The sequence below is a fragment of the Chiloscyllium plagiosum genome, chromosome 6, assembly GCF_004010195.1.
Source record: "Chiloscyllium plagiosum isolate BGI_BamShark_2017 chromosome 6, ASM401019v2, whole genome shotgun sequence".
Classification (NCBI taxonomy): domain Eukaryota; kingdom Metazoa; phylum Chordata; class Chondrichthyes; order Orectolobiformes; family Hemiscylliidae; genus Chiloscyllium; species Chiloscyllium plagiosum.
The window spans coordinates 107,639,645-107,652,724 of NC_057715.1; the positions used below are offsets into that span (position 1 = coordinate 107,639,645).

A 13,080-nucleotide genomic window follows, 5' to 3' on the forward strand; every position below is an offset into this window, starting at 1 on the left:
GCACCCTAAAAATTGGGATTCTGTTATTTTAAAGTACCACGGGAATGCTCTTGGGATATACCCTAAATGACTCATTGGCTGTCTGTAGACTATTTTGCTCTGCTTCAGTAGACTTTGGAGATGGCAAATAAATGATATCTATTACTGACATGTATCTGTTCCAGCAGTTTGGAAGGGCCATCAGACCATAGAGCATAAGGAACAGGTGTAGATCATTGGGCTCCTTGAGCCTGCTCTGCAATTCAATAGAATCATGGCTGATCCAACATTTCTTGCATCCGCTTTCCTGTTTTTCCCCAAAACCCTGATTCCACTACTTATTAAGAATCTATCTACCTCAGCCTTAAATTTTCATCAGGACTCTGCCCCAACTCTACTCTGTGGCAAGGATTTCCAAAGACTCAGTCCTCTGCGAGAAGAAATTCCTCATTTCAGTCTTAAATTAGTGTCCCTTCATTCTGAGACTATGCCTTGTAACCATGGATTCTCCCATGATGGGAAAGATCCTCTCAGCATTTATCCTGTTTAGGCCTCTTAGGAATACTATCCATTTCAATGAGATCAACTCTCATTCTTCTAAACACCAGGGCCTAGAATCCCAATTTTTGTTCTTCTAAATAATAATGTCTAGAATCCCAAACCGTTTAGCCTTTGCTTATAAGACAATCCCTCCACACTGGGGATCATCCTAGTTATCATTGTCTGAACTGCCTTAAATGAAATAATACTTTTTCTTTAAATATGGGAACCTAAACTACTCACTCCTCTTTTTACTCCAACCCCCTTGAAATAAAGACCAACATTTCATTAGCCTTCCTGACTACCTACCTCACATTTGTCCTAGCCTCCTAGGATAAGTACTCCCAAGTCACTTTACATTACAGCCTTCCACAGTGATGGTCCATTGAAATAATACTCTCTCAGTTATTTCTCCCTTCTAAAACGAACTACAAAGTGAACACCCTGAGTTGGCAGCGCAATCAGGGTGGGGTCAGGACGTTTTCCCAAAGGGGGCGGCCAGCAGTGACCCCGCCCCTTCACCGATAGGGAGCGCCACCCCTATTCCCACGGTTGGCCAAACTGTGAGACACTTGGATCATTCATTGGAGCAGGTCGTTGTCAATCAGATGGATCGACAGTTCCCAATGACTCACCCCCTCCCCACCCTTGAAGGAGGAGCCTTATTGAAGAATTTCACTCACATTTAAAGCAGGGGAGACTAGCTACATTATAAATAGGCGCTTAGTATCAAAGCGGGGGGAAAAAGTTTTCAGTGAAGTTGTCAGTTGTTCTGTGAGTAGGGTCTCTTGAGAGGATTTTTTGTTTTTTTTTCCCCCCCAAGAGCTTTTCGCTTGCCTTCAGGAGAACAATGTTCCCTTCAAGAGTTGTCCTGTTCTTCGGTTTGGCTTTTGTCTTTGTTGGAACGAAAGGTAAAACATTTTTCTTGATCTCCGCTCGTTAGTTTGTGGTTTGTGTTGGTGTTTTTGAAAACAAAATACGTTTCGAGGCAGTCCTCTTGGGCGGATTGAATCCAGTGTTAATGGAAGGAATCTCATGTATTCTCCCTTCTGAACTGTCCCCTTTTTATTTGTGCCTTTCGTCCCTTGTATGTTTGTGCGAGGTTTTTAAATTTTGGTGCTCGCCCTAACTTAACTCATCAAGCTGAACGAAATTCTCATCTGACGCCCCAAATGAAAACTCAACTGCAGTGTGAGAGCTTTAGGAACGAATAAACTAGAATATAAACACTCTTTATGGTTTCCTCCGCATACTTTTTAAAAATTGCTCACGTGCAAAATTCTAGTTTAATTTTGAGACAGGCAGATATTCCTTTTGACAAGTTTCATGAAGGGACTTTTGCGCGTGAAGATATTTGCCGACTGGCGCTCACCGTTTCCGTTCAGTGATTCACTTCTATTTAAATTAAATAGGTCTGTGCACCAACCTTCTCCCCCAAAACAACATCATTCTATTCTTCCGTGGATATCAGTGGCCCGGCACTTGTTGCTCATCCCTAATTGCTCTGGAGAGCATGAGCTTATGCTTAATGTACAACATTGCTATTTTTAACCAATACTGTTTTGTATAACAATAATTGCTGGTGAAACTCAGCAAGTCTGGCAGGGTCTGTGGGAAGAAAGCAGAGAAGGTTTTGAGTCCGGTGGCTTCACTGATGGCTGTGGGGAGGGGTGGGGTGAGGAAATGGCATTTATGTTGAAGACTAGGCTGAGGGAAGTGGGAGCAGTGAAATGGCTAGGTAGAGCCCAGAGCGAGACATATGAAGGGGAAAGATAAACGAGAATTATGGGTGGTGAGTCAAGGCAGAAGATAAGCTGAATGATTGAGTATTAAGAGTAGCAGAGAATGGGTAGTCTTGTGCTAAAACAAATGGTGTAATGTGGTTTGTGTTGGTGTTTTTTGAAAACAAAATATTTTTTGAAGCAGCCCTCTTGAGCAGATTGAATCCAGTGTTAATGGAAGGAATTTCATGCACTCTCCCTTCTGAACCGTCCCTTATTTTTGTGCCTTTTGCCCCTTTTTATGTTGGTGCGAGGTTTTTAAAGAGGTGTAATAGTGGGTGAAAAATGGGTTGGCTGAGCCAAAAGCAAACCATGCCACATCAGGTCAGGCAGCATTTGAGGAGCAGGAGAATCTGGAATCATTCCTGACGAAGGCCTCCAGCCCGAAACATTGATTCACCTGCCCCTCGTTTGCTGCCTGACCTGCTGTGCTTTTCCAGCAACACGCTCTGACTCTAATCTCCAGCATCTGCAGACTTCACTTTCTCTATGCCACATCAGAGCTAAGTGTGGGATGGGTTTTTAAAAAAAGATGGAATTTAGCTCGCAAGTTATTGAATGCAGTGTTGAATCCCATATGACTCTATACAACTATATGATTTAAGATGCATCTCGATGGGTATATGAAGGGGAAGGTTTAGAGAGATATGGGCCTAATGCTAGCAAATGGTCCCAGGTTAAATTAATGTATCTGGTCACCATGGTTGAGTTGGACTGAAGGGTCTGTTTCTGTGCTGTACAATTCTGACTCTGAGATGCTAGCGGAATTTTGCCAGAAATTATTTTCAGTCCTCCAGCATCCACCATTTGTTTTATTTTTGAATTGTACATAGAGGTATACAGATTTTCTTGGAATGTCTGTGTTTGCCATGGTTGGAAATAACCGCACACCTGATTATTGCTTTTTTTTACCCATTTGAGGCCTTTAACTTTGGCAGTGCGTGTGGCCAACTTTCTTCCAACACAGCTATGTTTTTTATTTTTAAATAAGTAAATGAAATGTAAAATATTCAGCTGCAGTAATCTGAAACCACAATTAAATACATGCACACTTTGCAGCAGTAGATTTTCAGTTTTCCAGGAACTGCTCATACCATGTTTTAGTAACTTAATTCAGTAAGCCATCTCAGGCCAAATGAGTTGGTGCAATGGTTATAAAACAGGGCAAGCCATCTAGAGTTTTGGGTTAATAATCCACTGAGCACAAATGTCACATTTTTATGAATAAAACTTGATATTTGTTTTGAAATCTAAATTAAAATGTAGACATCCTAATAGTTTTTTTTAAAAAAGTGATCTTTTATTAACAACAAAAACAGAAATAGCTGGAAAAATTCTGCAGGTCTGGCAGCATCTATGTAGAGAAAGCTGAGTTAACATTTCCGGTTGAGGGATCTTTCCTTAGATATAGGTTATATAGGGATTGAGGAATCTCCAAAGATGAATGTGGCCTAGGGTGGATATTGTGTATTCTCGGCTAACTGCAATGCAGTCTGTACTGAACTAGCCAACCTCATCAGAGTAAGTGGAACACTTTTTTTTTGGCTGTTTTGTAATCGACAGTGCATGGAATAATTTACTACAGCTGAAGGGAACTAGGCTTTTGCTTGCCCTACATTTCACAAATCAACTGGTGCTCTGGTTTCCTCCCACAGTCCAAAGATGTGTAAGTTGGGTGGATTGGCAATGCTAAATTACCCCATAATGTTCAGGGATATGTAGGTTAGGTGTGTTAACCATGGAAGAGAATTACAGGGATAGGTTCGGGGGATGGGTCTGGGTCTGGGTGGGATACTTGAAGGGTTGGTTGGGCTGAATGGCCTCTTTCCACACTGAGAATTCTATGTAAAAGAGAACTTTAAAAATCTTTCATTAGTTTGTCTTGTGTGGCTGATTCTATACTAATGGCAGTTGACTGACATCAAAAGCTACTCAGTCTTTGACTTTATTGGAAAAAGGACATGGGAGTAAATATTTACTTTCCTATTGGTTCTCATATCCTTGGCATTTATATTTCATTTTTATTGTTTATCGTATTTAAATTGAACATGTAGTCTACAATTTTGCCTTCAAGTTTTTTTTAAAGTGTGATGTATGAATACAGGTACAAAAGTCATTAGTGTTTTCTTGAACAAGTGCTAATTTTGTAAACCATGGGCATATCAATTGAGCATTGCTTTGCAAACTGAAGTGTCATGTAGATTTAAGTTTCCACATCACAGAACACAATGTTTTTTAAAAAAAGAATACTTTTTTAAAAAGATTGCTGGGTAGCCTTCAGTGTTTTCTAGGCCAATGCATAACAATTTTTGAGGGGTGAATCCATTGGATATTTACCAAATAATGGGACAAAAGTGTTTGAGCCATTATCAATAAATGCCTCCCCTCTGAAGCCACAGGAAAAGCTGTCTCCAAATCTATGTTGCGACGTGAAGGGTCACTGGATGCAAAATATTAACTCTGCTTTCCTTCCACGGATGATACCTGAGCTGTTGAGTTTTTCCAGCAATTTGAGTTACTAATTTTAACTTGTAAGCAATTCCAGACAATGCTGTCCAAGAGGGTGGACACGTGAAGCTGATGAAAACTTGGCTAATTCACTTGGAAATGTCTTTTGGAAATGAGATGGTGTCTGCAGCTGCCTGTAGGATATGTCATTCTATCCCCACTGTTCACTTTTTGTCCTCCTTTGTGTTCAGAGAGAACTTGGAAACCGAGGAATACAGAATATTTGGTCTTTTTAAAAAAAAAATGGAGTGATTTGAAGAGTGTACTTGAAATGTTTTAGTTATAGTTTCAGAATAATTTAGACAGTTGATTGTTTAGTGCCCTCTAGCTTCAAGTCCTTAATGATTAACGCAAATTATCTTCAAGATGTTGTGGCTGCATTTTGAAATACGACACAGCAATCTGTTTCAGCGATAAGATTAAAATTTTAGAATACTGAGCAACGGTGAGAGTTCTAACAAACATGGGACTGGTGAGAGTCAGAAGCTAGAGGTGTACAGCACAGAAACAGATCTTTCAGTTCAACTTGTCCTCCATGATGCCCAGATGTCCTAAATTAATCTAGTGTCATTTGGACCATCCCTCAAAACCCTTCCTGTTCATGTACCCATCGAGATGCCTTTTAAATGTGATATTCATACCAACCTATAACACTTCCTCTGGCAGCTCATTCCACACACTCTCTCCACCCTCAACATGAAAGGCGACACGGTGGCACAGTGGTTAGCACTGCTGCCTCACAGCGCCAGAAACCCGGATTCAATTCCCGCCTCAGGCGACTGACTGTGTGGAGTTTGCACGTTCTCCCCGTGTCAGCGTGGGTTTCCTCCGGGTGCTCCAGTTTCCTCCCACAGTCCAAAAGATGTGCAGGTTAGTTGAATTGACCATGCTAAATTGCCCGTAGTGTTAGATGTGAGGGGGTTGCGCTTCGGGGCGGTGTGGACTTGTTGGGCCGAAGGGCCTGTTTCCACACTAAGTAATCTAATCTAATGAAAGAAGTTGCCCCTCAGATCCCTTTTGAAATCTTTCCCCTCTCCCCTTAAACCTATGCTGTTTAGTTTTGGACTTCTGTACCTTGGGGAGAAAATACCTTATCTATTCACCCCATCCATGTCCCTCATGATGTTATAAACCTCTTTTTAAGGTCATTACTCCAGGGGAAAATAGCCCCAGACCCCCCCTATAGCCCGAACTCTCCAACCCTGGCAACGTTCCTGTAAATCTTTTCTGAACCCTTTCAAGTTTAACAACATTCTCCCTGTAACGGAGATCAGACTTGAATACAGTATTCCAAAAGTGGCCTAACCAATGTTGATTTGAATGTCCGCAAGAGCGGTGGTATTGAGGGTTCTAATAAGGCAATCGTAAGTAAGCAGAACGAATGCAGGGCCACACATTGTAACATGCAATGATGAACAGTCAAAACATACCCACAGCTTTGAGGTGTACTGCTTGAATCACAGTTGGACTTACAATCTACTTTAAACTTAAGTACCACAAGGATCAAGAATATGGAACTGCTGAGGGCTTTTGGATGAAAATTTTTCCAGTAGCGTGTGATTCCTTGGACTTGGTCAGCTGTGACTTGACTGTTAATGACTGAAAGCACAAGTAACATTGAATGGAAGTCAAAGCTTTTAAGACATAAGATGAGGTTTGTTGCTTTGATTGCTGGATAAGCCTACTTTGGAAGAGAGAGGGTGAAGTGCTGGACAGGGCCTATGATGTTTTTCCAGGACATCCTTAGTGTGTCGGTAAAATGAAAAGAGGTCTGAAATGCCTCAAAGACAAATGCCTCTCTCTCTCTCACTCTCTCTTGAAAATACAAGAAGCTTTTCAACAAAAAGCTGCACAGATTTCTCTGAAGTATTTTCAGGAACCTCAACGTTCCCAAACATCAGCATCTCTGCCAAGTTCATAAACTCTGAAAGCTGAACTACTGCTTGTTAAGATCTTATACTACAGATGTTCAGGAAGACAGCTTATCGCCACCATCTCGAGCAACCACAGATAGGCAATAAATACTGGCTGGGTTAACAACATTCGTATGAATCAATTTTAGACCAAGTAGCTGTGTGAAACAGTTAGTTTCACCTGTTGATCAAATTGTGATATGATAGTTGAGGAACCTGCCAGAGGGAGCTGTCTTCTCCTGTTGACAACACTGATCAGTTATAACTAATTTAGTCAACCTGTTATGATGACACACTTCTGGAGTAGCTGGGACTTAAACCTAGGTTTAAAGAAAAACTTGTATCAGAATTGCCAGAGATTTTACCATTCAGGAGGAGACACTGCTTCAACCCAAGCCTTTCAGACCAAAAGAAGGAATGCTATCACTGTCAGAACGCAAAACGTTACAGTGCAGTACAGGTCCTTCGACCCTTGATGTTGCGCTGACCTGTGAAATTAGTCTGCCCATCTCAGCAACACTGTTACATTATTATCCATATGTATGTCCAATATTAATTTAACATCACAGTCTACTACTGTTGCTTACAGCCAGGTCATTCCATGCCCTTACTACTGAGTAAAAAAACTGCCTTGGACATCTGTCCTATATCTGTCCTATATTAATCACCCCTCAATTTAAAGCGATGTCCCCTTGTGCTAGTAGTCATCATCTGAGGAAAAATGCACTCACTATCTGTTATTAACCCTCTATCTTAAATGTCTCAATTAGACAAAATTAACCTTCTCTCTAATGAAAACAGCCTCAGTTCCTGCAGCCTTTCCTTGTAAGACCTTCCTTCCATACTAGGCAACATCCAAGTAAATCTCCTCTGAACCCTTTCCGAAGCTTCCACATCCTTCCTATAATGCGGTGAACAGAACTGTGTGCAATACTCCAGGTGTGACCTCACCAGTGTCTTGTACAGCTGCAGCATGACCTCATGGCTCTGAAACTCGATGCCCCTACCATCCGCCACCTCAAAAATCCTATCCACCTGGGTGGCAACTTTCAGGGTAATGTGCCTGGACACTGAGATTTCTGTTCATCTATACTACTAACAATTTTACCATTAGCTCATACTCTGCATTCCTGTTAGTACTTCTGAAGTGAACTACCTCACACTTTCCTGCATTAAACTCCATTTGCCACTTCTCAACCTAGCTCTGCGTCTTATGTCCCTCAGTAATCCACAACATCCTTTGGCACTATCCACAACTCTGCCTACCTTTTTAGTGTCATCCACCAGTTTACAGACCCATCCTTCTATGTCCACATAGAGATCATTTTTATAAATGACAATGAGCAGTGGCCCCAAAACAGACCCTTGTGGCACAGCACTGGTAATTGTCTTGCCCCAAGTTATACCTCTTTCCCTGAGGTATGCACCTATCGCTGCCCATTGCTATTGTCAACATAACTGAATTGTGGTCGCTATCACCAAAGTGCTCACCTACCTCCAAATCTAACACCTGGCTGGGTTCATTCCCCAGTACCAAGCTGCTGCGGCACGGTGGGCGGCAAGGTGGTACAGTGGTTAGCACTACAGCCTCACAGCGCCAGAGACCCGGGTTCAATTCCCGCCTCAGGCGACTGACTGACTGTGTGGAGTTTGCATGTTCTCCCTGTGTCTGCGTGGGTTTCCTCCGGGTGCTCCGGTTTCCTCCCACAGTCCAAAGATGTGCAGGTCAGGTGAATTGGCCATGCTAAATTGCCCGTAGTGTTAGGTATAGGGGTAAATGTAGGGGTATGGGTGGGTTGCGCTTCGGCGGATCGGTGTGGACTTGTTGGGCCGAAGGGCCTGTTTCCACACTGTAATGTAATCTAATCTAATCTAAAAATCCAATATGGCATCACCCCTTGTTGGCCTGTCTACAAACTGTGCATCAGAAAACCCTCCTGCACACTGAACAAAATCTGACCATCTAAACTAAAATTATAGTATTCCCAGTCAATATTGGGGAAGTTAGTCCCCTATAACTGTTGTATGCCCTGTGAATCATCCATGCAACAAGTTTAGTCTTACGGGCATAAATAGAGCCAAGTCATTTGCTCACTGTGCAAGCTTGATGTTAAATTAGATAATGTCAAAGGAATACTGGTTATCCTGATATCCTGTCTTGTTTTATATCGTAAACTTGAGCAAGTCTAACATTGATACATTGGTCCTGGAAAGTGCCCAGTCTTTATCTGACAACTCACTCTATTGTGCTCACTAGTGACACACCAGCATTCCATGAAAGAATAAAGAAAAACTATGAACAGAAATTACTGGGGAGAGACTCTGGTCTGGCAACATCTGTGGAGAGACAATTAGCATTTAAGTTGAGTCCAGACACCCTTCAGAACTGACAGCAGCTCGGTAAAGCTGATATGTATATATGCTGTTTATGGGAAATGGCAGGGATGAAGGGGAGGGTGAATAGGTGATGAGGGAGCCCAGTGTGAGATAAAGGAATTGTTGATAGCAAACCAGGGAGGAAGAGAAGCTGGATAGTAGGAGCTATGAGAAGTTGGAAAATGATTTGGCCATACTGAAAGCAAACCCATGTGGAGGGAGGATGGATAACAGACATGGAAGGCAGTGATCAAACTCCCAAATTGTTGTTGAAACCGAAAGGCTGTAAGGTCACCAAGCAGCAGACGAGGCAACGGGAAACTCAGGATTATTTTTACAGATAGAAGAGGTGTTACACAAAGCAGTTACCCAGTCTGCTTCTCATCCCCTATGAGGAGGAGACTGAAATGTAAAGGAAAACTCTGTTCTGAAAACAATAGCAATTATCTTTCAACTCCAGCAAAATAGACATTAACATTTGCATGATATTAACCCTTAGTTCAGTCACTACAATTTTTGTAATGCATGGTGCTTTAGCTGTTTAAACAATTTCTGCATACAAAATTGAGGTAACCATTCTGTCTGCTTGTCTGGAGTAACAAGCCTGCTTCCAGCTACCTGGATTACACCTCTTCCCACCCTACCTCCTGCAAAAATACTATCCTGTATTCCCAATTCCTCTGCCTCCGCTGCATCTGCTCCCAGGAGGACCAGTTCGGCCACAGAACACATCAGATGGCCTCCTTCGTTAGAGACCGTAATTTCCCTTCTCACATGGTTGAAGATGCCCTCAAATGCATCTCATCCACATCCCGTAATTCCGTCCTCAAACCCCACCCCTTCAACCGTATCAAAGACAGAATCCTCGGTCCTCACTTTCCATCCTACCAACCTTCACATTAACCACATCATCCGCCCATGTTTCCACCACCTCCAAACAGGAATTGCAAAACCTGTGCCCACACCACGTCCCTCACCACTATCCAAGGCCCCAAAGGAGTCTTCCACATCCATCAAAGTTTTACCTGCGCATCCACAGATGTCACTTATTGTATCCGTTGCTCCCAATGCAGTCTCCTCTACACTGGGGAGACTGGAGGCTTCCTAGCAGAGGGCTTCAGGGAACATCTCTGGGGCACCTGCACCAATCAACCACAACACCCTGTGGCCCAACATTTCAACTCCCCCCTCCCACTCAGCTGAGGACCTGCAGGTTCTGGGCAGCCTCCACCACCGCTCCCTCACCCCTTGACACCTGGAGGAAGAACTCCTCATCTTCTGCCTCGGAAGACTTCAACCCCAGGGCATCAATGTGGACTTCACCAGTTTCCTCATTTCCCCTTTTTTTTTTCCCCACATCATTTATCTTTCCACCCTGCAGGCTTCCTGCCTCGATTCCTAAAGAAGGGCACTCATCTGTCACTCATCAAGGGCACTTGGGAACTCGTCTGTCACTCTCTTAATACGATGCCTCGAAGGTTGCCTCTTGAAATATTCCATGCGCTGCTACACTGTCAGCATGGGTGGGACTGGGGCCCTGACATGTGTTGGTTTCCTGGCATTTCTAGAAAAAATCTAGATCAGGCCAATTAATGGCATGTTACCATGGGAAGGAGAGGACAAAAACATTAAAGTGATGAGATAGAAATCAACAGGTCCAAACATTCTTTATAGGTAAGAAAATCAGTGACATTACCAATTCTGGGCTAAACTTGTGGTTGTTTCATAGGTATAGAGCTGTGCAGCATGGAAACAGACCCTTTGGTCTAACTCAACTGTACTAACCAGACATCCTTAATTTATCTAGTGTAATTTGGCCCACATACCTCCAAACCCTTCCTATTCATATGCCTATCCAGATACCTTTTTAAATGCTGTAATTGTGCCAGCCTCCAACTTCTCTGATGTTTGCCACACGCACCACCCTCTGATTAAAATTTTCCCCTTTGATCAATTTTAAATCTTTCTCCTCACCTTAAACCCATGCCCTCTAGTTTTGGACACTCCTAACCTGGGAAAAAGGCCTTGGTTATTCACCCTACCTATGGCCCTCCTGATTTTTTTATAAACTTCTACAAGGTCACCCCTCAGCCTCTGACGTTACAGAAAATAGCCTCCGCCTCTCCATACAGTTCAAACCTTCTAACCCTGGCAACAATCTCTAAATCTTTTCTGAGCCCTTTCAAATTTAATAACATTGTTCCAATAGGAGGGAGACCGGAATTTAATGAAGTATTCAGAAATGGCCTATCCAATGTCCTGTACAGCCGCAACATGACTTCCTAACTCCTATACTCAGTGAAGGAAAGTGTACTAAATGCCACCTTCATTACCCTGTCTGTGATTCCGCCTTTCAAGGAACTGCACTCCAAGGTCTTTGTTTGGCAACATTCCCATGGACCCTACCACTAAGTGTATAACGAAAGCAGAAGTTGCTGGAAAAGCTCAGCAGGTCTGGTAGCACCTGTGACAAAAAATTGGTTAATGTTTTGGATCTGGTGGCCCTACCTCAAAATTGAGGAATAGTTTCTGCCAGACCTGCTGAGTTTTGCCAGCAACTTCTCATTTTGTTTCTGATTTACAACATCCATGATTCTTTTGGGTTTAAGTGTAAATCCTGCCCTGATTTGCCTGACCAAAATGCAATACTCTGGTATGCTGGGGGAAGGGCAGGGAAATAGGTATAGTAGTTCAAATACATATCTTCAGCAAACAGTTTTAAGTTATTTGTGAACTTCATGAACTCTTACAGAGAATATCACAATATACTGAATCCTATCCTAGCCCTTGCTGGCTTGCTGTGTTCTTCCAGCCTTCTGCTTGTCTATCTTGTCAATCAATAGCAGAACTGCACATCATACTCCATCATGCCCTAGCTAAAGTTTTATACCATCCCAACATGAACCCCTGCTTTCATAATCTATACCACAACTGATTTGAAGGCAAGTGCTTTTTGACTATACTATTAACCTTCCCTGCCCTATGGATATGCACCAAGATCCCTCTGTTCCTCTGAACCTCTTAGCATCCTGCTGTCCATTGAGTACTCCTTTTTCTTCCAAAGTGCATCAGCTCAGAATTTAACCTTGATAATTGTATCTGCTACTGATCTGCCTATTTGACCTATCCATTTGTATCTTTCTGTATCCTAAGATCACCTTCCTCCGATCCAGCCAGTCAATCTCCTCTTTTGGGCAGTACATTCCAGATTCAAATCCAGAGCTTCTTGAACTGTTGTGACCCTCCAGAGTTGCCAGTGAAAAGCCTTGGGTTGTGAGCTCTGACTCAGCTAGAGCTCACAGTGGAGCTCCAACCAGGCACTAACTTGGTGATGCCCCTTTTAAGTGTGCAGACTTTATTACTGGTCAAACTGACCAATCTTATAGGTTTGTATCCTTTCCTAAAAAATGTGGAGGTGCGGATGTTGGACTGGGATGGACAAAGTTTAAAAATCATACCAGGTTATAGTCCAACAGGTTTATTCAAAAGTGCTAGCTTTCAGAGCCCTGCTCCTTCAGTGACCTGATTAAGGAGCAGCACTCTGAAAACTTGTACTTCCTCATAAACCTATTGGACTATAGTCTGGCGTTGTGACTTTTAACTAACAAATGATGGGAAGATAAATTATTGATCTTAATTTGAAAGGTCTATGGGTAAAATAGCTTTTCCTGTAATCTCCCCATCCCACACCTCACTCTGCCCCAAGTAGGTAATCATGATCTTTTTTGAATTTAAAAAATGTTTTGTCAAAATTCTTATGAGCCTTGAATATTTAAACTCCATGTTTTGATTTGATTTTGTTGTCACATGTACCTAAGTACAGTGGGCGGCACGGTGGCACAGTGGTTAGCACTGCTGCCTCATAGCGCCAGAGATCCGGGTTCAATTCCCGCCTCCGGCGACTGACTGTGTGGAGTTTGCACGTTCTCCCCGTGTCTGCGTGGGTTTCCTCCGGGTGCTCCGGTTTCCTCCCACAGTCCAAA

The 13,080-nt window shown here is 42.8% G+C and overlaps 1 protein-coding gene across 1 annotated transcript in view; it reads left to right on the plus strand.

The window, feature by feature from the left end:
- The first annotated feature begins 1,186 nt into the window (after positions 1 to 1,186).
- The window catches only part of LOC122550923 (CD99 antigen-like protein 2), a 43,729-nt gene continuing 31,835 nt past the window's right edge, over positions 1,187 to 13,080 (plus strand). The window contains exon 1 of the mRNA XM_043692388.1: positions 1,187 to 1,430. Coding sequence (XP_043548323.1) covers positions 1,370 to 1,430 — 61 coding nt within the window. The 5' untranslated portion in view covers positions 1,187 to 1,369. The remainder of the gene's footprint in view (positions 1,431 to 13,080) is intronic.